The following is a 27,388-nucleotide window of genomic DNA, read 5'->3' on the forward strand; positions in this document are numbered from 1 at the left end:
GAAGGCTAGCATGATAGAAAACTACCATATAGATCTATATATAGGATACATATGCTGTGATATGCATTTGGTTTTACTTGTATTTTCCTTCACAATTCTATTTTTTTGAGGAGGAGCAGGTGATCTATGAATCCCAGCTGGGCTCCTTTTCTCTCCAATCCTGCCTTGTGTGACCCCAGCACCCTGCCCTTTTCTGGATCACCCCTGGAATAGCAGGACAAACATTTCAGTAGCTGTTGAAAGGATACCCAGTCCAATATCTACACTCCCTCTGGACTAACTTCCGTGGTTCTGCATATCCTTCACCTCAGATGACATATGATGTTCCCAGAGTAATATTCCACCAAGATCTAAAGCAATTAAAAACAAAATAAACCAAGAACAATCCACCAAAACATCTTCTTTTCTTGCTCCTTTTCTTTACAAGCCAGGTAGTGGTGCTTTTCCTGCACAGCTGATTTTGAAGCCTCAGCTTATATTGGTACTTCATAAAACTACACAATAACAGGTCATCAGCTTTCTCCACTAACAAATGAATTAAATAACCATGAACAAGTTTTTGGCAGTGCTTCCCAGAGGTCAACTGTTAGGTCTTTTGCCTGTATTTCTCAAAACAGAAGTCTCACAGCTGTGCTGGAGCCCTGTAGAGAATCAATCAGAATGAAATTAAGCTGCTCTGCCAGAAGGTATCACACTCTCCCTCTCAAACCCAGTGGGTGATAACTCTGTGAGAAGCTGTACTGTTAACAAACAAGTAAAATGACCTCCAACAGGAAGGAGAGCCAGCCAGGAATTCCTGCCAAGTATGAAAGAGTGGTGGAAGAGAGCAGGCCCCCCCAGAGGAGCTGACGCAGGGCCGGAGGATCCACCAGAAGCAGCAATGCTTGGAAGTGCGGCCTGAATCTAAAGATGACGATTTACATCAAAGCCTCTGCTTTATGGCACTGTACTGAATAAAATTCTCTTCTAGTCAGACAAGAGAGCTGTTGGATTACTTCTTTAAGAGGTTGTTGAGAGGTGTAAGATATTCAAAACACTTGCATTCAATTTCTAATGAAGAACTGAAAGTGCAGTAAAGGAATTCTACATACTTAGTTTTCCAAGACAAACTCTGTCAGAAGTCTGTGGTTTTTAATAGATGCCATGCCATTTCACATCCCAAACTCACCTGACCAGAACAACAGTGCCATAATCCTCAAACATCTGCATAAGCTCTGTACGCAAGTCTTCAGGAAATTCATTCTTCTCTTCAGGTGTTGGTGATAGCAGATTCACCACTACTGTGGCATCCAGTGGTCCCTGGAAAGATGACACTTCTCGGAAAACACTGTCACGGGCAGCTTCATTAACTTCCTGAACTTCCACTTCTACAATAGCTAACACTGGCCTACACAAAACAAAGGAAAAATACTTATTTAAAAATAAAAACTGCTTATATAAAATTAAAATCTATATAAAGAAGGAGGATAGGTAAGCTTTATTTTTTCTGCAGTGGTCAACATCACGCCTTGAGCACTATTAATTATATTTCCCAGTCCTGCATTAGCTGAATGTAATTGAAGACACATCATAAGTGAATTGAAATAACAATTCTATGAAGCACTTATGGCAAACCTACAGACCAAAATATCAGGATACTTCACTCATTATCAAACAGCTGTGGCCCCAAACATCTATAAATCAGGATGGAAATATATTATTTTCTGTAAGACAAGGCCACATATCTTCTTCCAAAAATGAAGGACAAGGTATTCTAGATGTATAATGTTGTTATGTAGCAAATATGTGCCAATTCATTACACTATAAGCAGCCAACACTGCAAACTTGCTTCTTGAGTAATTTCTTACAAATTACTCCTCTATGTGTTAGAGCTGAATAAAATTGAGAGAGCTCCCTGAAAAAGTAGAACTCATCTCATCTCAGTGGGTGCAATCCACATTCTCAGATTTTCACCTGCACATACACACAGACCATGACTGGGACAGCTGCTCTTACAACTGTGTCAAAATTGCTGACTTCTACTTGCAATAGTCCTGGCTCTTGAATACACATTACCAGAACATATGAAAGCAACAACAGCAGGGCTAGAAAGGGATAACAGAGGGGAAAATGTATAGGAAGCATAAACTATTTCCATAAGCATTGTGAAACATAATGCATTTCCATATGTCACAAAGATAGAGCTATGCCCTTTTTCTAGCACAAACCTTGGGAAAGCAAAGCTGCTGACTGTAATTAAAAAGCAGCTTTTGGAGTCAAGTTTGCTGAAATAGAAAACCATGTATAACAGTCATGTTTCACAGATCACATCCTCAGGGTCCTATATAATGAGAGCAGCAGCTCTGCTGTGCTTTGCAGAACACAGCAATGTCAGAGCCTTGACACAAAGAAATTGATTGCAAGAGGCATGTTCTTTCACTGCTAGAAGAATACAGAACAGGCCTGGCATGCAAGAGCACCACCAGAAGCACAGACAGCTACTGGAGGTCACTGAGCCTGCTAGGAGGAGCAATATTGTAGCACTTCCACAAAGCATACAAGGGGTGAGACAAATATTCTGAATATAAGGGACCTTTCAAAGTGTATTTATCTCAGAATTTGTTTCTCAGAAGTGAAGCAGAGAACAATTTTATCAAAGATAGGTCATTCATATCCCTAAAGAGATGTCAATTATATAGATCAACCAGAAACACTGGCCTTTGATTTTTCTACCTTCTCCCATTTCCATTTTTAAAGGAGGCACAGAAGCCCCACACTTGAGTACTGTGAAGAGGCCAAACTTGTCCCTGTGTGGCCTGGCTTACACCTCTTCAAGCCACACAGTCCCAACCTCCTTTTCTTCTGCAGCAAGCTGAGTGGAAATCCATCAGAGCAGCTTCCTTAGGTATCTGAGCTTTTCAAAACCAAGCAACAGAAAGCTCAGTTTTCTATAGCTCTTGCTGCAACTTATCCAACCCTTGCTGCAATCACTGTGCAGGAAAAATAAATACATGACTGTAGGTACTTGCCACTCTGGTATAAAACTCACCATGAGAGGAAAAGACCATCAAGCAGATACTGAACATGGAATAAAGGTCTAATTCCTGTTTTAATCAGACTTGGTCCCTTGCTCTGAAGGTGGAATTCAGCATTACACATTTTAAACTCTCTCTGATTGTTTAGTTACCTGTGGTCAGATGCTTGCAGCTCTGCTCTCCCATAGTACATCAAGGCTCCAGGGGTCCAAGTGTGCCTGACTTTAGTATCAGCACTCAGATCACTGTCCAGAAGATTGATCTCTCCAGCTATGCAGCACAAAACATGATTTAAAATTCACTCAAATCTAGTTTTACTAACAGGTAAACACTATTTTATTAGGAAGCTCTCCACAGACCCTACTAGTGGGTGGTGGGGTTTTTTAGTTCTTGTATATTTGTCATTCAAAGAGCTTGTCTCCTACAAGATTTACAAATTTGGGACTAGAAAGAAAAAAAAGATAAATAACTGAGAGTGAAACTGAGACAGCTGATCAGTGGAGTAAGACACCTGCAAAATTGTTGACCAGAATGTTACCCAATTAATTATCTGTACAACAGCCATTGATAGAGTCATATTAGTATTTTACCTCCAACCTCAACACTGAGCATAAAACCAGACACTGTACTTGGAAATTATTTTGTAAATCTAGGTATTAGACAGGGGTTGGAGAAATAATACACAAGAGATATGAGGAACCAAACCCATGAAAATCCAACCTCCAAATAATTCCATTGCAACCCTTAAGGTGACAGAAAGTGCTCCAGACATGATGAGGTACTGTATTGTTGTTAGTAACAAGGAAGTTTTTGGGTCATTGTTTGAATGAATGGATAACTCTGTCCCTCTTTCCTGTGAAGCTGAAAATGAGTTAACATGGAATATGGCATTTCTTCCTAATCACTCACACTGGGGCTGCACTTTCTTCTCGCAAAATGAGCAGTCATTTAGCCTATAACAACAACAAGATGCAACACAGTAAGAGCTGAGAGGCAGAAGAGCCTTGCCATCAGCAGTGAAGGAGAGGAACTCTGGCAGCAAACTAAGCAAGCTTTGCAGGGTTGGGAATGTACCAGTCAGTTATGGACCCATGTGAGCCCGCTGTGGGAGGCCTACAAACTCTAAAGAAAGGGACCTGCCTTGAATCTTGCAGACCAGACAGCTAGTTAGGTCCTATGAGCTGTACGTACTCCAACTGCTAAAGTTCCCCAGGGGCAAGTTTTGCAAGCAAAATAAGGAATATGCATTAGAAATGCTGAAGGGTGTTCCTTCTCCCAAAATGAAAACAGTCAGCACAAGAGGCCTGTTTTAACTTCCTTATTATATTTCATACAGCTTTTCTTTTCTGGACTGCATCTCTATCAATGGTTTAAGATCCTCATTTTACTTTGTTTTTCATTCCTTAGATAAGAGTAAATAACTGTATAATGATGACATGCACTCTCTCATTGCCCTAGTTTTGCTTTGTAGTTTTTACACTTAACATAGTCATGGTATGACTTAGATTCCAAGCAGAAATTTCCAGGCATGTGAAAAACCACATCTGCAGGCACAGACCAAATTAATTCTCCAGCAATTACACTTCTAATATGAATTGATTTAAATTTTAGAAACACTGGGGGATAGATATTCCTGCAGACTGAGAGAATGATTATGAGAACTATCACTTGATACGCAAAGAAATACTTTTTATTTCTTAACTGCAACTTTTGAATAACAAGTGAAAATGGGCTTTCTGTTGTGTTGGCCACTCATGAATTCAAAGTATTTTATAAGCACTAATTAATGAAACCTCCCCCAATTATGTAAACTACCAGAAATATTCCTAAGAATTACCAGTACAGAAGAAATTACAGAAAACTATTTCTACATCTACTGAGAAGAGCAGTTTTAACAATCTAGCCATTATAACACAGAAACTTTATGTGGACTAATGATTCTGTTGAAAAACAACAGAATTATTTCTGTACTATTACAGCTGGGCTGTTTTCAATTCCTCAGTGAGCTCCCAGCACCTGTAGCATAAAGCCTTTGTTCATACACACAGGAAGAAAGGGCCTTCTCTATCTCTGACACTTAATCCAGCGAAGCTGAAAGAACATCTGCTCAAGTAAAGCACCATTCACTAGATTAAATCCCCTTAAGTGGGTCCTAGGTGAATTTTAAACCAACTTTCAGATAAAGAAGGATTCCACGCACCTGTTTTTTCAAAGGGCAGTTTCTTTCTCCACCAAAGCACTCTGTCAGTCCACGCTGGAGTTCTGCACTTATCACTTGTATCATAAGCCTCCGAGCCAACGTCATATTTATACGTTGGTCCAAAATTAATAGTCCCTTCATGGAAGTCTTTAAAAATCTAATTAAATAAAGAATATCTCTTTAAGTTACAGATGAGGAACTTTGTTTCCTCACAAACAATGCTCTTATTTTTAAACAAATTGCTGCATTAAAGTGCTACAAACAAGAGACTGAATGTGCAACCTCTTCACTCTCTCAAGGAACAAGAAAGACCCAGCCAACATTCAATAAAATGAGACACACTGCCTTACTTTTCCATTGGATTTTTGCTGCTGTAGTTGATCAAATTCCAAAAGTGTCTTCCAGTCTTGACGTTTGAGAAAATAAAAGACTTCTTCATACGTTAGATTAATGCGATAGTTAAAATCACCACACCAGAAGACATAGTCATGGGAGAACATGTTCTGCCCCTAGTTTTGAAGTACAGAATACTGTTAATGTTAAATCACATTCATGAAAACAACTTTAAAATGCACTGAAATGTAGCACTCCATCTCTCTGAATTACTAAATACCAGACCTAGTCATCACAATTTATTTGTCAAAATTCATTTTGTGCTAAAATAGAATGGTTCCTTCACTGGCTTTGGCACCCCAATGAGCTGAATTTTGTAAATAAGAATGTCAGACTCTGACCCCTCTTTTCTGAAGGTATGTCTAAGCTGGATCCTAGCTTTATATTCATAATTTGTCTGTCATGAATATTCAAAATATATGTTTGTTTCCCTAACACATTTCACATGCATATATTTGCATATTCTAAATATAACACAAAATGTGCTTCTGGTACCAAGGCAAATTTAGCAACAAGCTCCTGAGTAAGAACAACCTCCAAATTCAATCTTACGTGCACGTCACAGTTTTGTAAAGGTACTGAAATCAAACGTTAATGAAAATTCACTCCAGTTCTAAATTTAGCACTATATCCTCTAACCAGTCCTTTGTTTTTTGGGTTTTTTTTCTTCCCAGTAGAGCTATAAGCCTCTAAACACCAGAGATTCATAAGGGAAACGTTTCAGACTGTGGCTGTCACAGCACTAGAGGGCACTCTTTATATGCATTATACACGCAAGGTACCTTCAGCTGTTTTAAGTGTAAAGGACATCAAACAGTTAACGAGGTTTAGAAGAAAAACCACCATAAGCACAACTTTATGGCCATTTGGAACAGATCTTCTTTGCAGGATGTCCAGTCTGTCAGTATTAGCTCCTACATAAACCAACTGATTGATATGCTGCGCATGCCAAGTCTCTAAACCGTACAAACAACAGGAAGGTAACATTTTATGCTTTGCAACCTAAATGTCATTTTTTGCTGACTAACCAGAATACACAAACTGGCCCAATCCCTTCCTAGCTTAGGCCTTTCCAGAGAGACCCAAGAAAGAACATATTGTGGAAATTAAAGCAATCAACATTAAGGGAAGCAAAGGAGCCCTGCTACCAAATCTCATGGGTTATCTACTGACCTGGAATTAAAACCCTAGGGTGATTGATTTGACACAATTTAGGGGAAAAGTTACTCATGCAGACCAGTGGTGCCTTCCTGCCATGCTCTGAGAGAAGCCAGCAGTTCCTTGAGAGTGACACATTCACGAGGACAAAGTGAAGGGAACAGAAGGTACCATGTCAGTGCCCAAGAACTGATCCACCATACCCAACCAGAAGCAGCCAAGGCACTGCTGCACTGAATGGCATGGATGGTCTTTCAGGAATTCTCACTCACTAGAGCCAGCAAGAACTATCAATATCACAATCTCCAGTTCCAACATCAGTCATCTAGAGCTTAACTGCACAAAGCCAAGGACTTTTCAAGCACTGGAGCAACTCTGTTTTGTGAAAGGATTAGTGCTTTTGTAAAGCAAGTGCTATATTGGGTAGAATCTAGTCTTCTGTGAAACACGCTTCCCTATTTATTTATTTATTTGCTCACATTTTCTTTAACATTTTCTTTCATGGTACTGAGATGCCTTCTTTGATGACCTGTCATCAAAGGCAGCCTGAGACCAGCTTTCATGATGTAAAGATACCACCTTTATCTGCAATATTTTTAGCACACATACATCTATACTTACCATTGGGAAGCTGAGTTTCTGTGTGATTTCTTTATAATCTTCATTCCTCTCTTTCACCTGAGTCTGCCCAGCAGTCAAGTGACTGCATATAAAGCAGAAACTGGTACTATAGAACTGAAACCGAATGCTCACTGCCCCTTTATTCCCAGCTTTTCCTCCCATTCCTGTCTTCACGGTGTCTATTGCTACATCCCTGCATTAAAAAAAAAAAAAAGAAAGGGAATAGAGTAAAGGGCTTCAGGGACAAACATTCAATTAACTTTGACTGCAACGTAAAGGGAAAAGCCAGTTTACAATGCCATGACTTCTCCCCTCTAGAAAGCATGCTGCTTTTAGGCACATCTTTTAGTTCCTTGATGTTCATGTACTTATGTTTCAAATTAAGTTTAATACAATACTACAGAAATAAAACTATTTGAAAATATTTTTCTCCTTTTCTTGTCCCTTCCAAACAAATCATAATTTCTGAAATACTGGAAATTTCTATAGAATATACTTTTCATGTTTCCCTCTACCATGATCCTTAAAATATTGACAATAACTAAATTTACTACTATACTTCCTTTTCCTTTTGAACATATGGGAATCTGCTTTTCAGACAGTTAACAATTTACTGTTCATATGTGTTGAAACCCAACTTCACAATTCATGATGGATTTTCCATTTAATTAAAGAGCAACAGATCATAACCCATACTTCATAAAATCAGATGTGATAAAATCAGAGATTATTGGATACAACTATTTATATGTAACTTCTCAAATGAGTTCTGTACTGATGACAAATTGCTTGAGGTCTCCATGTTGCTAATCACTTAGTATTTCAATGTGATGATTAGCACACACTTCACTACAGAAGGATAACTTGATAAAGCAGACCACCTGCTCTCATGGTAATTTCTCCCAAATAGCCAAGCTACTCCAAGAACAAAGCATGGCTGTCTGATCAGATAAGTAAGTGATGAGATCATTGTTTTAGCCAACCCCAGTACCATGCATGTCTTTCCCAGGGAGAAAATTTTACTTTCCAGAGAAAACATCAAGCAGATCTGACAATAATATTCCTGATGTTAAAAAGGGACGTGCAGAAAACTGCTAAGTCTTATTTGAGTTATTCTCAGAAATTCGTGATGTAAATGATGCAAGATGTTACAGGTCTCCTTTCCCCACCCCCTTCATTTTCTTCTCTCTTCCTCCCCCATCCTTTAGACCTTTTTTCTCTATCTTTAATTTCCTGTCTTTTCCTGACAGCAGGACACCACCAGAAGACACCCTCAGGGAGGCAAAGGAGGAACATCAAAGTTTTCTGTGAAACAATGGGTTTTAAGCAATCCTACAGAAGCACGGTGTTCAGTCTTTTCACTCACTCCTGCTGCCTGCCTACTCATCTCCTGACTGGTATTCAACTGATTTAGTTCATGGCAAAGTTTATGCTGAGATGGGTAACCCACTGTAAATTCAACTGCTTGTGTTTCATCAATCCTTTCACTGATGTATAAACTAGCTATTGTCTCTATTCTCTATCTTCTGTCTAAATCTCTTCAATCTCTGTAAGCACACAGGCTTTTTTTTTGCACTTCTGATCATTTTTTCTTTTCTTTTCTAGACATGGGACAAAATATGCAAGCATACAGGTTAGATTTGATTATGCTCACATAGCACATAGCAGCACATTTGCATTAAATGATGAAACTTGGTCACTAAAATCAAATCCTTCCCTTTTTCTCTTGAGTATCAAAGGGCCACATCCAATTTTCAGCACTTTGACCACTGCAACAGAACCACTGTGCTGTTCTGCTTCTGATTTCCATTTTCCATTTCCATGAATTTCCTACTGGATTACTCAAAGTTTTGTAAGCCAGGTGAAAAGAAACCATTAATTTCCTACTGGATTACTCAAAGTTTTGTAAGCCAGGTGAAAAGTCACAAACTGAGAGAAACACTTCTCCTCTGGACTGCTTCATAGCAGCAAAAAAAAAGTAATTATTTTAAATCATTTTGAAGAAAGATTACTGGAAAGCAGCAATGCAAGACCATCAGAGTTACCTGCAATGTATTGCTCTGTCTCAGGCCTGGCCTACAGCACCTGATGCTGCACAAGCTCCATTCTGAGGTTTTCAGTAGATATGAGATCACAGGGAAGAGAGGCAGCTTTTGACATTTTAACCACAAAATGCAGTGGCCAATCAGTGCCCTAATATGGGTTTAGAAAGGAGTGTTTGCATCTTGGGTCTTTAAGGTCAGACAGATGCCCAAAGATAGTTTTGGCTAATTATTCACTTCCTAACCATTTACATTTAGCCTGCATAATTCTTGCCCACAGCAAAGACATTTTAAGGCAAGTATCTCCATGGGTTGGTAATTTTCTGGGAGGAGTTTGATCACTCTCCAGGGACAGCTGAGCTAGTAAGCAGAGGATACATAGCTCTGCACTCTCCTGACTGGGCACACAGTTCTGGTTCTCATGATATCTGGGGAAGACAAACACTTTATAGGTTCTCTTACCTCTCAATTCTACAAAATGTCAAGGGCCAAAATTAGATCTCTTCACCCCATTCTTTTCAGGTCTAGAACTACTTCTGTTTCCATAAGGGCTAGAAGTAAAACCTGCCCTTCAGGCAGAGGCAGGCCCTTGCCTTCTCTTGGTGCATCAAACACTCTCGGACTTACTAGCCCAGGTCATTCCTTTCCCATGAAGATGGCACCCAAACAAGGTGCTCCACCCTGACTGCCCACCTGGAGCATGCCTGGCTTTTCAGCTGCCTGGAGGAAGACACTGAGGCTGCCTGGCCTTTGTGCCACCCAGGGAGATGGACTCCAGCCTGTTGCTGTCTGCAAGCACACTTCTTCTCCATGCTGAGCAGAGACCAGAACGCAGGTTTGCATGACTCCCAACAGGATGAGCAATCCCCCTCATGCTCTCTTGCCACACTCCAACACCAGATGTCACTGAAGACACAGGTTGGGTTTTGGGGTTTTTTTTTTGGTTGGTTGGGTTGGGGTTTGTTTTTGTTGTTCTTAGGTTACTTATACTTTGAGGTGTTTTTTGGTTTTTTAGGGGTTTTTTGTTTGTTTGTTTTCATTTGGTTTGCTGGGGTTTTGGGGTGTTTTGGAGTTTTTTGTTTGGCTTGGCTTTTTTTTTTACCTGATGAAGGGGACATGATATGGTCGTACAAAGATGAAAAGACAAACACCAACAAGCTGTGCTGATGTCAGCTGAATGTAGCGATGAGTCCTGGAAATAGCTTTTTGAAGCTGCTCTCCCCACATTTTTCTATTCGTTGTACTGGAACAAACAAAAAATCATTTAATGGAATAACAACAAACCACATACAGTCAATAAAATCAACAGACTAACTGTGCCTTAGGTTTACAGACATCCCATTAGGCTGTCGAACTTGAAGTGCTGTAGAATGCATGGCAGAGACCAATAATACCTCCTTGTAAGCCAGCCTAGAGTTAGCAGGGTCAGTGAGCCCAGGCACAGCACACAAATAGAGTTATCCTGCTTCAGGATGTGTGAGGGATTTTGTCTACTACGTTTAGAAACATCCACACTCACATGACATTGGATACACCCATTCACTGGGGATATCTGGAAGCTGATTACAGCAATCATAACTGTAAAAACAAAATTCCAAATCAATCTCATGACTTGTAAGTTTTTCTGTGCTCACAGTGGAGAGATCTCAGGATTTTCTGACTGGAAGTTGACTGCCTACTCACAGCTGTTGGCTGTTCCTAGCAAAGGTTTGTGAATAGCTGCATATACCCTCATGTCAGTGGAACTAGCTTTTTCTTTTCTCCAAAGTCAACATATCCATGCAGATACACTGCCAGCCTAGCAGCCACAATAAGCACTGCTGTAACTTGTTATTCCCAAAACAGTCAACTAAGTGGCCAGCCTAATGAATCAGCATTGGAAACATGATCTTCAGGGTTCCACCTCCATTCAGATTCACAGGGACCAGTAAACACACTGGCCTACCACTCATGCTGATATGCCAACCTTAGGCTTTGCATTTAACTTCTTCTCTAGCCACAGTTTTCACAAATGCAATTAGCTACAAAGACATTTTTAGACCATTTTAGAATTCCCGCATGAAAGGCAATTGGGTTTGCAGTCATTAAGCACATTTTTCCAACATCAAACAGGGTTTTAAGGACAAGTGTTAAATCAACCTCAACCATCAAAATTCTTCTCTGACAACATAAAGACTTAAGCGACTTAGGAAACTGTGTATTCTACTGCACAGAAGTTCACATATAAAGAGCACTTTCAACATCATCCCAGCGCCATTTTTTAATGGGAAACATATTTCCAGCTCTGGCTGCAAACAGACTTGGAATGGAGTGAGCCCAGTGACCATAAAAATGAACATGTCCAGTTCCTTTGGGGAAGATTATGTTCTTTTTGTTGCGTTTTTTTTTGTTTGGTTGGGTTGTTTTTTTTCAGTTGAAAGGGGTTTTTTTAGTTGGTTGATTTTTTAGGTTGGTTGATTAGGGGGTTTTGTTGGTTTTGTTTGTTTGGTGGTTTTTTTCACGTACCTGGCATTCACAATGTTCCCTGCACTTAATTCAACCATCTCTTCAAATCCCACTGCAAATATGTCAGGAGGGCAGTTATCATCATCTGTTGGCAGGAAGGAAAAGTCATACCAGAATTACAATATTGTTGTTTCTTCTAATGATTTGTATTCTAATTTCTGTCAGAGATCCTTCCTGTAGTTCTGTCTTGTGTATCCCCTGCCAAGCCATACATATTCATAGCTCCTTTAATCTAATCTCATAAAACATCCCCTGCAGTTCCTCTGAATTTTTTTCCTGCTTTTCTCCCACCAGTTGGTCTCCATCTCTCTTGCAGGAAGCAGTTCAGAACAGAACATTATAATGTAGCAGTGTTAAGCCCTCTCTCCCACACCCCACTCATCACTAAAGCCACAACACCTCGCTACTCACCATCTCACCCGCTTGTCATTTTACCCAATGTGCTCTTCCTTTCTAACTAGGATTCCTGTGTAACTGAACTTAAATGTCTACACACCAGTATGTCACCTCCATCTCAATGCCTTTAGCAAATTTATCTAGTTTAAGGACACTTCTGAAGTTTCTTCTTGCCTTCTTTCTTCCAAGTCCTTCTTAGATCACCTGTATTTAAGGTCAGATCACCCTAGAGCACAGTGACCCCCACCCCTCTTTCCCTGGCTCTGTGGATATTACTCTGAGGAAACATCAAAGATCAGATGCTGTCATAAAATAGTGTGAAGCAAATCCATTGACTCACTAGGTCTGTCCATTGCCTAAAGAGTTTTAAATTTTTTTTTAAGTGTCATGATCACAGTGACTGTAACTTAATTCAACATGAAGATCTAAATATAGACAAACACAGGAACCTAAATCAAATCTGACTCAGAAATCACAAACAAAAAGCAGCATATGCAGCAACTCTGTGTAGACACAAGGGTGAAACTAGCATGACAACTAGCCTCCTTTACTAGCTTAACCAGACAGGCACTGTCACATGTATTTAATTAATATCCCATTAATAATTTTGGACACCTGTCTTTGAACACTTGCCCATTTGTGTAGGCACTGCACTGACGTTAACATGGATTCAGACATTTGCATGGTTGCATCCTAGCCCTGCCCATTCATATAACTCAGCTCTCTTCCAGAAGCTGCCCAGACCTACCATGTCACAGCTGCCTGTTCCATGTAGCCCTGATCCTCTGCTTCTCTCAGGGGACGGTCTGGCAAGGCTAACACATGACAGACTCTCAGCAAATTTTAGTATTGTGGGCACAGTCATGTGCTAACACATCTGAAGTGTTTCTGAAATAGACTAATCACTTACCTAGGCTGCTCAGAATACAGTGGTCTGCACCTAATCACATACCACTCAGGAACTAAGGGCTCAAATGAGACAACTTGTATAAGGGAGCCAAGGATTTGAGGAATGTGTTCCTGAGCTACAAGGTTAGGTATCATCACAGGCTTGTGATGCCTGCAAAATGCCTGGAAACGAAATATTTCACTGTAACAACAAAAGCATGGGTTTTGCAACCACTCAATTTTTAAATGACAGAATGTTCTCTTTTCGTTTATGTTAATTTAAAAATCTGTAAATCAATTACAATACCTGACCTTGTTCCATAAATAAGAAATTCAGCAGCCAATTTCATCAAGCCACAAGCATAAGAGTTTTCTAAACCACTAAAGAAAGGAAATATCACCTTCAACAAAGTAAATCTTTTTGTTTGAAGGCTTTGATAATAACATTTCCAGACAATCTCATAGTCCAGATTGTATAGATATGTTTAGCTCCAGATGAGAGACCAAGGAGATGCTCTGATGCCACCTAAGTACACAGCTCCCGCTCACAATAAAAACAAAGAAGAGAGATAAAGAAGAAAATTACACACAGGGTGCAGAATAAGCAGATACATCCCATGATGGCATGAAAGAGAGCTCTAAATTCTGACCTGCTGAAGGTTTGAAATAAGTCACATGGACTGTTTCAAAGTGTTCAAAGAACTCTGACTGTCAGGAGCTCTTCCCATACCATTCCACTTCTGCAGGGCAGCAGCAAAAGCATGGAGAAGCTGAATAAACCTCTAAGAACTGACAGAAAATGCCCTCCAAAATGTACTGCCTTGGAAAGGCTGGTCAAATCTTGTGTCCTGACTCACTGTCTCTAGCAATGCCAGCAAATACTGTTTGTACATTTTGCCTGTGAAGTCTTACCTTGAAATTCTGAAACTCCTGAGAGCTTGGGAGAATCCAGCAGCCAGTCTGTCAGCTCACTGGTACCAAGGATGTTGCTTCGAAACTGCTTTCCCCCATTCACATTCCAGGTCCCCGTGGCAACACGAACACGCTTGGAGCTTGTGAATTCAAACTGACGCTCTGACATGGCCTTCAAAATACTTGGAGTTACTGACAGAAGAGGGGAGAGAGAAAGATTGTGTTTAAAAGAAGAATGTGCTGTAAAAGGACAGAAACCATCCACACTGCAGCAGCACAGACACTGTGAAATAATAACATTACCTTAGCAGCAACAATACAAAAGGCAGGGAATAACTCCTATGGCAATGGCAGTAGCTACAAGATAACTGGGGTTCATGTCAGCAATTTCTCTTCCAGAAACCAGGCACCCTTTGAAAGCTTAGGAATGGCCGGTCACCCACTTTCAGCTTGCATTTTTCTGTACTTCTTCAAGTAATAAGCAAAAAAATTCTTTTATCTCCCGTAATCTTTTCAGTTTAGTCTACAGCACTGTCACGGTTTAATCCCACTGGGCAACCAGTTCTTAGTAGTACTTATCCCAGCTCATTCCCTGCTCTGCAGCGAAATGAGGGAGAGAAATGCAGGAGTAAAAGTGAGAAAACTCGTGGACTGAGATAAAGATAGTTTAATGGGACAGAAAAGGGGAAGAAAAAAAAATATAATAGAATATACAAAGCCAGTGTGGCACAGTGCCCAGCCAGTTCCAAAGCAGCAGCCCTCAGTCAGCTTTCCCCACTCCCAGTTTATATATCAAGAATGGCATCATTTAGTATGGAATATTCCTCTGGCCATTTGGAGTCAACTATCCTGGCTGCATCCCCTTCCAGCTTCTTGCAGCCCTCCAGTCTTCTGAATGGGAGAGCATGAGAAGTGGAAAGTCCTTGACTTAGTATAAACACTACATAGCAACAACTAAAACCCTCAGTATGTAACCAGCCTGCTGTGGTTTAAACCCAGCTGGCAACCAAGTAGAACACACAAGCACTTGTTCATTCATTAGTCTCATATTAAATCCAAAATACAACATTATACCACACACTAGGAAGCCAATGAACTCTATTCCTGAAACCAGGACAAGCAATCAAGTATGTCAGAAGTTACAACTTAAACTGAAGTTTAGAATGTGGAAGGAAAGATGGAGAGCAGCACAGCCTCACATCAGTACAAATCTAGCACTGCCATGCCTCTCTAGCTGGGTAAGAACTCCTCAAAAGAACCCCTGCTATATTCACCTATTTTGCTGAGTATAGAAAATTAGCAAGGTTAGAAGTTACAACTTAAACTGAAGCCCTTAGAAGTTTAGAATGTGGAAGGAAAGATGGAGAGCAGCACAGCCTCACAACAGTACGAATCTAGCACTGCCATGCCTCTCTAGCTGGGTAAGAACTCCTCAAAAGAACCCCTGCTATATTCACCTATTTTGCTGAGTATAGAAAATTAGCAAGGTGCTTTTGCTGTCTAAACAAATGAAGCAGAGTTAATCGTTAACTACCCAACTTGCAGTCAGGCATAGAGAAGTAATCTATATTTTCCATGCAGTCAACATCAGGGAAGAAGCAGTGGCCAATATGACTGAAGTGGTATCTGGAGCAAATGGTTCTCTGGAGTAAACTGACCACACAATACTCATGGGTGAAATTATTCTATATTTTGCATGTAAATATCTTCTCAGAGAGAGCTGAGTTTATTCTAGATGGGTGCAAACAAATGCGTCTATGCTGTGGACTATTAGGGGCCTGGAATAAAGCGGGAAATGAGCTAAAATAACAGAGAGGTGTCTTTACAGATCCAAATGGCCAAAAGCATGTGCAAACAGCAAGGACACCACTAAGCAGATAAAAAGGCTGAGCTCAAGGGACTTCCCCAAGACAAACTCAGGACACACTGGGAATATAGCCCTAAAATCCTTCCCCCTGGTCCAACTCTAAACTGTCAGAGAATATCACTATCAAAGTGCAGAAAAACATACTCAAAAGTTCAAAACAAAATATGAGAAATAAGCATAAGAGTTGTGCTATGGTCACTTGAAAGTAGTGCTTTAAACAACAGATCTGTGCAAAAGCAGCTTATATATTGATTTTTTTTTTCCCAAAAGGGTACAATTGCTTATATCTGACAGCTAAAAGCAGATGCAAAAACAAAGGGAAGGGTTTAGACCGGCTTTACCCAGCAGTGCAGTCTGGTCCATGAGCATCTTGCCTTTGTCTGCATATTCCTCACGGTAGAAGTCACCCATGAGCAACAACTCGATGGCTTCCTGCTTTACTGTATCAAAGAAATTTGACTGGATGGTACGAGACACAGAGCGGGCACCATCCTTGAGCTTCCCAACCTACAGCAGACAGGAATTACGAATGCAAGTGACACTGAAGCATAAAGAGGACATCTTTCTTTACTTTACTTGTAAATAAAGAGTTTTGCCATTTTCCTTTACCTTGTTCTTCCCCTCAAGGGCACGATTGCCACTAAATACTCTGCTCAGATTTTGACCATTGAGAGTCCACATCTCCTTGTAGGATTCCACAAAGCGCTCAATTATAGGTTTAGAGTTCAAATCAAGGCTCTCTAATTGAGCAAACAGTATCTGGATTAGGTGCAGAAGGAGAAAAAAAAAACACAAAAAAGAAACCAACATTGTTTTCAAGTGTGTTTTTGCTTTTTATCCTCAGTATTCCAGCAGCACCACTCTGCATCACAGAGCGGCAGACCTGTGTAACTGAGACTTACAGTCTCTTTCCTGTCTTTCCCATGGAACAGCCAGTGTATGTACTACAGGTATCCCATGGAAGGTCCTCTGACAAACTCACCTCCTGTGCAACGAAGGACTGGACACTATTAGAACGATCCAGGCAGTCCAAGCAATTCATTCGAAAAGTACCTGTCTGCAGACTTTGGTAACCAAACACAAGAGGAGGGAGGAGAAAATGGTATATTTTAAAATAACATCTAATCATGAGTTGATTGAACAAGATCATCAAATGTTCAGCCTGAATACACCCACCCACGTATTGACAGTGCAAGCACACTGTGCACAATATATTCCATTAACACATCTAATTACTTGATTACATCTGCAACACTATATTAGCAAATCCACGCACTAGTAAATTTGCAGATTTGAAACCATGGAGACGCAATTAAGCCAAATCATTGATTCAGCACCAAGACTACACTTTGTCTCAAAATTTTATTTCAAGATGGTCAATTTATGGTCATGGTCCAAACACAGCAAGAAACCTGGGAATGCCAGGACAAGCAGTGTCCAGCTACACTGGGACAGAGGGGCAGAGTAGACTTACCGTGGACTTACATGCTCGCCCTTTGTGAAGATTCCAAAGTCTTCCCAGTGCAACTTCAGCTGAGGCCTCAGCAAATTTTCCAGTTTCTCAGTTTTCCCACCTTTTGCAAATTGGTGGTAGTCAAAGTTTATCATGGGACTGTCTTCCGCATGGGAAGAGGCCCATAGCAGTTTCTGTTTAGATAAGAGGATGAAGGAAAACAAATCCTGCTCAAGTCACGTGTAAGGACTGGTACCTTGGTACCTAGCATGCTTTTATCATTAATAAGCCTTGACTGTTAATCACACAGTTCTCGTAGGGAATTTTGAAAGGCCAGACATGAAAAAAGCAACTGAAGTTCCCTGTTTGTTTTCTTCACAGAAGTAAACCTGACTGTTAGAACCCGTTTTCCTGCAGGGGAACTCAAACTGTAACTGCAAAGTATACATTAGAATTGTGCCTTGGTTGGTGGTAGCCCTGCAGCAATGGTCTGCTGCTACCTCTGTGCATGAGGTGAGGACAGCACTAGCAATGCTCTAGCCAGGCTCAGGGGGAGGAAGTTAAGTAAGCAATTCACCCCAGGAAACTAACTATAAAGTGCTTGTGGTAAACTGCAGAAGTGAAAGAAGAGGAACAAATAACCTCAGTACTTCATCTCCAATTTCAATGACCTCACATGCATTTCTGTAATCACCACAAATTTCATTAAGGTATCTGCAACAGTAATACATCCTGTTCTCCACAAGAAAGGCAGAGAGAACCATTGCATTAACTCAAACTATGCAAGCCTTTGTCTATTCTCTTCCCTCCTGCACATTCTCACCCCAAGAGATGGATGCTTTTGCCCACTTACATTGTGACACACACTGGACAAAACAAATCTGATATTACATTAAAAATGTACATGTAGCAGTTACACCAGCATAATTGTATTGAGTAAGACATTAAGCCTTTCCTGCAGAAAGAAATTTAAAGGCAGTGCTTGGAAAGAGACCTGTAAAATGTATTTCATTAGACTTACTGTTGACACCCCAATCTGCCCTGACAGATGCTGGCACTAGTAATGCACTTGAGGATGGCATTTACCCACTGCTGCAGTGTAAATTATTGTCAGAGTATTTGCAACTCTACACTACAGTCCTGCTTTTAGTGTAAACATAATTACATCTGTTATAGGGAATGCTTGTGGGAGGAACAGCATTTCCTGGGAACAGTATTGATTTTTGGTCTGGTCTGATTCAGGTAATGCATAATGAATGGTAAATGAATGGTAACTGTGACATTCTGATCAAGAGAGCCCAGCAGCAGTAATTACAGGAATAATTTGAACCAACACTGATAAGAATTACTAAGGTTGAAGGAAGAGTGAAGAGAAAGAAATAAAAGCAAAAAAAAGATGGAGAAACTAATGACAGGAGACAAGCTTGCAACCCTAATCGCACTCCTATGAATTACTTTATTTTTAATGCAAGACCTTTAAAATCATCCAAGTCAAATTAACTCTATATTCTTTTCTAACATCCATTTCTTAAAACACAAAGGTAAAGAAATGACCAAGGAATTATTCTGAATGAATACAAAACTTCAGTTTTCAGTGATGTCAGTCTAAATTCTTTGAGTTCACAGGGTATTTTCAGAGTTTATTATTTTTAAAATAGGCAAAAAAGTAACAACTTAGACAAAACAATTTAAATTTTATTTAAATTAAATTAACAAATGCAAGGTCTTTATTCTAGAGATGCCCAGTTTCTGACTTAATGTCTGGTTGCATGACATTGGCTAGAACATGATCTTCAAGAATGTGAGAGTTTGAGAAAATATCAGTATCAAATTATCAACAAATGTCATGTTTTTATCCATGTAAGTTATTTCAACATTTCAGAATTCCTTATCTTTTACCTTTAAATTTCAGTGGAGTTTGCAAAACAAACTGTAAAAACTATTTTAAAGAGAGTGGAACCAAAATATTACAGAGGCTTAGTCATGTCATGCAGAAATTCCGTAAGAAGCTGAAAAAGAAATAGATTCCACTCCTGTGCTTCCTCACTGCCTTGCAAGTTTAAGTCATTAATTACTTTCTTTGGCCACATTCCGTACAAGGGGAGACCTTCACTTCATCATTTTCTGCTGGGGAAGTAGATAGTCCTTCCAAGCTCTTTTGCAGGAGAAGGAAATCATCACACAGAAAAAACTGACAACAAATTTGACCCTCCCTCAAAATTCACTATTGCAAGAAAGAGGGAAAGAAATCAGGCACTATTATTTAACCACAATTTTTATTTTGCTCAGTTTCACATTATAAATGTTTCAGCTCAGAACTGCTGGTATCATCCATTACCAATGATATATACATGGCACTACATTCTTTACCAATGATATATACACACATACTAAAGGTGTGTACTTAAATCATCCTATCATTAGTTTTAGGAACATAACCTCTGAAGTATCTACAGTTTGCTGAAACAACAGGCACTTAAGGAGGAAGACTTCCATCAACCCCCAGCCAGATTCAGGCAGCTATTGCACTGCTGCAAATCCCACTCAGTGCCAAACTGTGGCTTTAAACTCACACTAGTTTTAAAAAGAAAACCACACTAGAAAGAAGCACAGCTTTAGTTCGACAGTGCCTGATATCCTTGCTTTCAGGCATTAGTTGTGCCTGGGGACACTTAGGGGCCAGGAAAATCTCTCTCCAAACTGTCCAAACTGTCATGTGGTGCACAGGCAGCCAATTCCCAACAAAATCAGTGCTAGATAGCTATTTCCCATTACAATCAGAGCAAGAGAGCTCAGTGATGCTAAATCACCGTGCTCAGTGATCGAGGCTCACCCAGCCCCCAGGCAGCTCCGGCAATCCCAGGGAATGCATAGGTGGCTACATACAATGTCAAAGCTGGCTATGACTCACTTTTGCAAATGTGAACTATCCTTAGGAGTATTCAGGCAATTTCTTTTTAACTTTGGTTAAAGTGAATGTACGCAAATGGATGAAGAAGTAAGCAGAAAGGTAGTGCTGGAAACTAAGCCATGAAACCAAGAAGCACTATTCTCAGTAAGTAACATGTGGTAAAGAATTAACATATTTTCTTTAGAAATACTATTCATCACCTCCTGGGCTAGAAGGAAACAGAAGAACATGGAGGCTCAAGGGAAATCAGTAGTTAAAATGAAAATCATTGCTTTTACCTTAAAAGCTCTGTTGAGCACCTCCTCTCCTCCTCTGCTTCCCAAAAGGTTAACGATCACTTGTTTTCCATACTGCTCTTTCAGAAGCATCATATGCCTACAGCAAAAGCAACCATAATAGGTACTAAACAAAACTAAGTTATGTTGCCTACTGCCATTTTCAAAATACAAAGTAGAGATCACTGATTGTTTCATCCAGCAGAAGTTTTAGCCATACCATCTACAGACTTCTCAGTTTCCTTGCAATGAATTATTAAAGTAAAAATGGTGAAAGTACACAACTAATAGATACAGTATTCTGTACTGAAATTAAAGAAAGAATTCTTAGAAAATAGGCCCCAAATCTTTTATGTCACTTTGACATTGCCCTTCATGCTCCTACCTCTTGGCTATTAGCCTGGGAACTACACAGGAAAGACAGGAAGAGAGGAAAATGTATTACACTTCAACAGGAATTGTCTGGCATCTTGCAGAGCTGAGACTACTAAGAGTCAGCAGCAGCAATGGGGCCTATGACTCCAGTGCCAAGGGCAGAGAGGTCCAAACACACATCACAGGTGACAGGGTTCAAACATCTCTGAGCTACTGCAACATGGAGACATTCACTCTGAACTCAAATCAAGCAGGAAGATGACTAATCATAAGAACTGCTGCATTGGATCAGAACAAAGGTCCTTTTAGCCAAGTTGTCTGGCTCAGATTCTGCAGGAAAAGATCAAAATAGGACAAGTATAAAGTGGGCTGGATTTTTTGGTCTATGTCACTAAAATCTCAAAACCTGACATTTAAGGTGTCTCAAGTTAAGAGCTTTTAGCAATGCTGAAACACCCATTGTCCCCTCAAAATATCTTTTTCAAGTTGGAATGCATGGTCTGCAGAAGCTGTGCTGGCTGATCAAGAAATAATTAGATCCTAAAGCTGATTTCCAGCATGTATAGACAACACTATAGTAGTACTTAAGAGGAAGCTGGATAGAAATAGACAAGAAAAAACAGACTCACAAAAATGAGAAGTTATTACATGCTGCAAAATAGTGTGTAATGGCAAAGTGTGCAAAAACCAGCAAGCATACATCTTCTGGCATTACTCTTTAAATTCTTTAACCAGAAACACACAGAAAACCATGGGGAAAAAAGAAAGAAGTCATCAGCATTGCCTTCAGGAAACACAGCTAAATATATTTTCTGGTGCATTCTTGATTGTGCAACCAGTTCTCTGTGTGCCAACTCATCCCATACCCCAGAAGTTGCACCCTTCTGATACCAGAATCAAGATCCTACCTCTCTGCCAGTGTTGCTTCCTTACAACAAAACTACTGAAGCTCAAGTCACCTATTTGAATACTGTAAGCGAAGCTCCCTGTGGATTTCTCAGGGAGAGAGACAGAGGATAAAAAAAAGTCTCACAAAATTACCATCCATTTCTCACATGGTTAAACGTATCAGGCCAAATTAACATCTTGGAAAAGCTGTAGCAGGTTGTTAAATTCCAGTGTACTTTTCCATATAAGCAGTCACTTATTCCTTGCCCATTTTCAAAGGACTGTTAGAGAGAGATCCCTAAATTCATCTAACTTACTGGCACAAGGAAAAGAAGGAATAGTGCAAGTTTATCCTTAAATTCACCTTTCTTAGGAGAAAGCTATTCACCAGTTTTATTAGGGTCAGGACTAAAAGGTTGTTCCTTCCTGAGGTACTCTCAATTCCATGGGCAGTACATGAGGATGCTGAACAAGTTATTGTTTTCTTCTTACATGAAATATCTCTGTTATGAAATGCAAACCTCTATGGATGGAATTTCAGGGACACTGGCAGGGCAAGTTATCACAGCACCAGATGGCCACGAGACCAAGAGTCTCGAAGGCCATTGAATTCAGTAGGATTTAAGAGCCTTAAAAGCTTGGAGAATGTAGACCAAGAACGTCCGGAGCAGAAACTGCTATGGTGCATAGTCCCTTTATATTCTAATCCTTGTTTGGGGTCTTCAGTATTGCAAAACTATTAACTGTCCTGTGTGCTAACAGTTGTGGTAATAGAGGCCTTACACAAAATCAACATACAACCTGATCTGCCAAAACCAAACCAAAACAGAAATTAATCACTTGACCTGCACTTACAAGGTGAAAATTTCCCACAGACCAAATTCTTCATGCGCTTTTCAGGCACTGTTCCCATGGATATCATAGAAATACACCCTTAGAGGACAGCATTTCCTAGTCAGACATTCAAAGGAATCAAGCTAATGCATGTCTTTTTCTACAGTTTCCAGCTGACAAGCAGAGTCTTAATGGTTTAAAAATGTTTACAAGCCAGTCTTTGCATAAAATAGAAAATATCAGTATAATAGCATCATACAACACTGGTCACAGAATAAGGCATTGCTATTTCTGTGTAGGAGGAAAACAATGAAGAGAAGACCAAATCCAGAATGGAGTGAAAGCAGTGTTTACTCTTTAGCTACTTCTGTTAGAGTGGTAAAGCACACATATTCTGTGCACCGTAAGTGTAAACTCACATCTGTTGCCTCACCAAGGTTTGCATAAACACTTCTTCTACTTATCACTCAGTATTTCTAAACTTTGACAGAAATGACCCAGAAAACCAAATTAATTCAATTACCACTGAAAACAAGAAGGAAAAAAGCACCAAAAAAGTGACTAAATTAAGTAAACCAGTTTAATAATCTGCCACACCTGGGGGATTTGCCACATCATCTGAGAGATGTTCCACATATCAAGATTTCCTAGGAAGACAAAGTTGTGAAACCTTGGACACATGCCAGACTGCTGTGTTGATCCAAAGTGGAATGAAGCTTACCTGTCAAAGGCAGGTGCATTGGCTTCCAGACCTCTGTTAAGCCTTAAATGGCGGGAACCAACCTAAAATAAAATATTAGAAGACCAAGAAATAGAAAAAACTTCTTAAAACTGCTAGAGTCCTAAGTCACTAGATGTCTCCCTTTTTCCTTCAGAGAAAAAAACATTTTTTTAACAGCACCAGACATTTCTAACAGACTCCAACCACCCCCACACATAATATCCTTAACACAAAAGCCCCAGCTTTTATTAGACAACATTTACAATTACAAGTGAAAACACAATTACCATTAAGCAAAGGGATACCTACACATCTTTTTATGGCCAAACAAATCACATCTCTTTGCCAGCTTCCTCTTGCAAATAGCACACACTGCCTCACATGAGTATTCTGGGAGCCTAGCATTCTTAATGCCCTTGCCTTGGTAGAGAGGGATGCATTTATGCCAGTTCCATGGGTTGTGTATTCCGACTTCTTTCAAAAGTATAAGAACAGTGATTCAAAAATATGAAGGATGAAATTCTGTACCATCAAACTAACACGTCTTTTGATATGTATGTCAACAACAGTAGCCTCAAGATCCTTTTAAATGGTAGCTACTGTTCCAAAATTATTACAGAGGGCTTCTTTCCTCTCCAAAAACTACACTCGTAAGTATGTACAGAATCATGCATTGTTTCCTATACTTCATCATCTTAATTTGTTTTTCATGAGGTTGGTTTCCGCAATTCCTTCTAACATCAGTGCCAATATATATTCACACCCAAGGAGTAAGAGTACATCATCTAATCCAGATTAGGCAAAAAACCCAGGCCTACTAAAAAATAAAAAATTCTGTTTAACTAGAGATATTACCCACTAGCCAAAATTACTTGAGGGAATGCTCGATAGCTCTGTAACATAAAGAACAACAGTGCTGCATACAGCTACACCATGGGTGGGACATGCACAATCATATGGACAAACTTGCTTTATAAAAAGAAGCAAGTATTCCACTGGACGGTGTTAAAAGACAACAGGGATTATTTAGTAATTTCCTTTTATGCTAAGTCCAGTGCCTCTGAATAGCACATAGGTTCTAGTTTAATGATCAAAAAAAGTATAATGGAACCTTTAAAGTATCTTAAAAAACCAGTTATGCAATGTGCTTTCTCTACTAACACACACAAATATATGTGCAGACTCATTTCAGTTGCTTATCCCTCTGTTAAAAGAATGCAGTGTGCTAGGAAGATTTTTATTTGGCCTTACAACTGTTATAAACTGCAAGTCACAGACCATATATTTGATGTAATAATCTTGTGACAAAATCCTACGTCTTTGCCTCACAAAAGATCAGATTAGATGATTATCACCCTTTTGACTGAAATCCTAAAAACATGCCATCCCAACATTTTACTTTGTTTCAAGGTAGCACGCTCCTATAGAGCACTGGTATCCCTACATATTCCTGTTGCATTGTGGAGGTCAGTATCATCAAGCCAACCAGGCATTTCAAAGGAATAAAACTGAAAATGTTATAAAGATATAGATTCAGTTTATAACATTAGGACACAGTTCCTCACAAACAGTTCCCTGTAGAGGCATTCAAACATACAAAAACATTAGACTTCAGTCACCTATAGCCATTTGTCTGGTATAGTTCTGTTTATCTAAAGACACAAAATTTCCTACAAGGTAAAAATGAAAGATCTCAGCACTTTCACAAAATGAACTTTGAAGATCATATTAAAAAATATATTGTATGCTAATTCTAAATGACAAGTAGTAAGAGAGAGAAGCAAGGTAGGCTGATTATTTGTTTACCTGAAGCCCCGTTTGCTGCTCCCAAAACAGTGGAACAGAACCTCTGATCTGCACAAAGGAAGAGACATCATCATCCAAGTAAATTGTCTGCAAAAACAAAATAAAGGAAAGTAGTTCTGCCGTTAGATCTATCAGCCTGTGGCCCCTTCATCAGGTGACAGTTAAAGACACTGAACTCCAAGGGTAAAAAAAGTAAACCATGTACTCCCTGTATCCACTTACCGCTCAGCCTCTTTTCCATAGTCTCACAGGCAGTGGAACAAAGCACAACGTATTTGCTTTCATGTCATCACAGCAAATTCAACTCACTTCTCGCCAGAAACAAGAGAAAACTTAAACCACCACCACATCTTTCACCCACAATCAAGATGGATTTGATCTACTGGTGGAGACACTCGGAAAGACCAGGCATATACTCTCCTGCTGTCCCTCTCACAAAACTCAACTGTGCAAAATGTCATTGCTCCTTGTGACTGATGATGGGTAACGTCAGGTGGGGGATAAGCTTATCTCCTGCTGTATTTACCATTTCTTATTTCACTGCATGCTGTGCCTTGTCAGAGAATCCAAATAAAACTCGATGAAACCAGCAGCTTTGCCACTCCCATCCTGAGGTACAGTGAGCAGCAATGTGACCTACTTCTTTTCCAGGGGGCTTAGAGCAAGAGGTTCCACTTCCTTTCCCAGCCAGATCTCAAACTCTCCCTTTATGTCTTAGGATCACTCTTAAGAAGCTGATTTTGGGTCAAATCCATATGAAGAACAAAGACTGGTCTCCCCTTTCACCTTCCCCCATCCATAGCCCCCAGTCAAAGTGTTACATTATGTTAACGTAGCATAAAAGGTACTATCTTCAGATTGAATATGACCACAGAGCAACTGTGCAAAGCCCAGCTCACTCCTCTGGCCTATACTTAGCAGTGGAATCCTGGCTGCTCTCCATGGAGGATATGTGATACACATGATACACATCTCCGTTATCTCATGCATGACAATGACTGCTCTGCAGCCCTGGGGAGGAATGGTATCCAGGTTATCCAGGTAGCTGCACTCACCACATCATATCATTTGGCACAGCTGCTGCCAGCTGGCTAGGAGCTCTGAAAATAGAATATGAAAATGGATTTCTCTACAGCGTTAAAGCGTTTTGTCTTTTTGGATTTTCCACTAAATGTGGCCAATGGCTGGCTCAGGGAAAATGCCTGACCTTGACCTCTCATCTTCATAAGCATTATCAATGTACAGTTTTTAGAGCTACATGTGTGAAAAAAAGAAGAGGTATTTAGATAAAATTGGTGACAAAACATTTATCTAATATCTGCCATATTTTTGCAGAGCACGTGAAACTGTCTCCATTTCACTAAGACAATTTAAGTGGTTTCATCATGGACAAAATATCAGTGCTAGAAGGATAGCCAGCGCAGACACAGTGCAAAACTATGTTTGAATCTTTTTAACCTCTTACCAAAGCATTAAGAACCCTCTTCTCTGAGGTGTTGCTCAGAGAAGCTTTCTTGCAAGGCCTGTGTCACAGTTTGAGCAATGTGGCTCTAAAACATGCTCTCCCAGTAAAGTTTTCTGAACATTATTGGCACCTGAGTGCAGGAGCTAATTTCCATGGCAACACATTGGTGTGCCTTTTCTTTGTACATTTGTGCTCAGAAGAGATCATTCCTTCTGCAGCTGGACTACGAGAGGAATAAGCAGCCCCACCTTCTTCCTCTTTATCACATTCTCCCTGAGAGAGGTCGTGCCAAGATGAGTCAGAGACTTCTACACACTGAATCATCTTTTCAATCACAGCCATGGACCCAAAGAAGCTCACTCCAAGGTAAGGCAAATTAATAGCACTACTACAGTCCCAGCAATATCCTGACTAATACTAAATGAATATCAGAACCTGAATCTGTGAAAAAAAAAAAGATTCAGGACTGGCCTACTTAAAATTTTGACAACAATCATCATCTCAGCAATTACTGAGTAGAAATGAAACACCTAATGATGACAAATACAGACAAAGCTTTACCTGAAGTACAAGATGGCCATTCAAACAGCTTGCTGATCAATTAATGGATAAATTTTCTTTAGTCTTCTGGGAAGTCCCTGTTTCTATACCTAACTGCAAAAC

At 39.9% G+C, this 27,388-nt stretch overlaps 1 protein-coding gene across 4 annotated transcripts in view; it reads right to left on the reverse strand.

Annotated features, from left to right (window-relative positions):
- SYNJ2 (synaptojanin 2) overlaps positions 1-27,388 on the reverse strand; it is a 65,608-nt gene that overhangs the window by 11,517 nt on the left and 26,703 nt on the right. For 3 of the 4 annotated variants that reach the window (XM_039707830.1, XM_039707828.1, XM_039707831.1), the window contains 15 exons: positions 25,261-25,347; positions 23,455-23,516; positions 20,640-20,736; positions 17,472-17,644; positions 16,980-17,061; positions 16,607-16,756; positions 16,339-16,504; positions 14,131-14,322; positions 11,935-12,019; positions 10,532-10,672; positions 7,388-7,580; positions 5,566-5,724; positions 5,216-5,372; positions 3,168-3,285; positions 1,169-1,387 (listed from right to left, as the gene is read on the reverse strand). In XM_039707830.1, the coding sequence (XP_039563764.1) occupies positions 1,169-1,387; positions 3,168-3,285; positions 5,216-5,372; positions 5,566-5,724; positions 7,388-7,580; positions 10,532-10,672; positions 11,935-12,019; positions 14,131-14,322; positions 16,339-16,504; positions 16,607-16,756; positions 16,980-17,061; positions 17,472-17,644; positions 20,640-20,736; positions 23,455-23,516; positions 25,261-25,347 (2,081 nt within the window). Of the gene's footprint in view, positions 1-1,168; positions 1,388-3,167; positions 3,286-5,215; positions 5,373-5,565; positions 5,725-7,387; positions 7,581-10,531; positions 10,673-11,934; positions 12,020-14,130; positions 14,323-16,338; positions 16,505-16,606; positions 16,757-16,979; positions 17,062-17,471; positions 17,645-20,639; positions 20,737-23,454; positions 23,517-25,260; positions 25,348-25,482; positions 25,710-27,388 lie in introns of those variants that run through there. The other variant, XM_039707832.1, reaches the window with a different exon arrangement.

This window comes from Passer montanus, unplaced genomic scaffold (assembly GCF_014805655.1).
Source record: "Passer montanus isolate IOZ18808 unplaced genomic scaffold, ASM1480565v1 scaffold2, whole genome shotgun sequence".
NCBI lineage: Eukaryota > Metazoa > Chordata > Aves > Passeriformes > Passeridae > Passer > Passer montanus.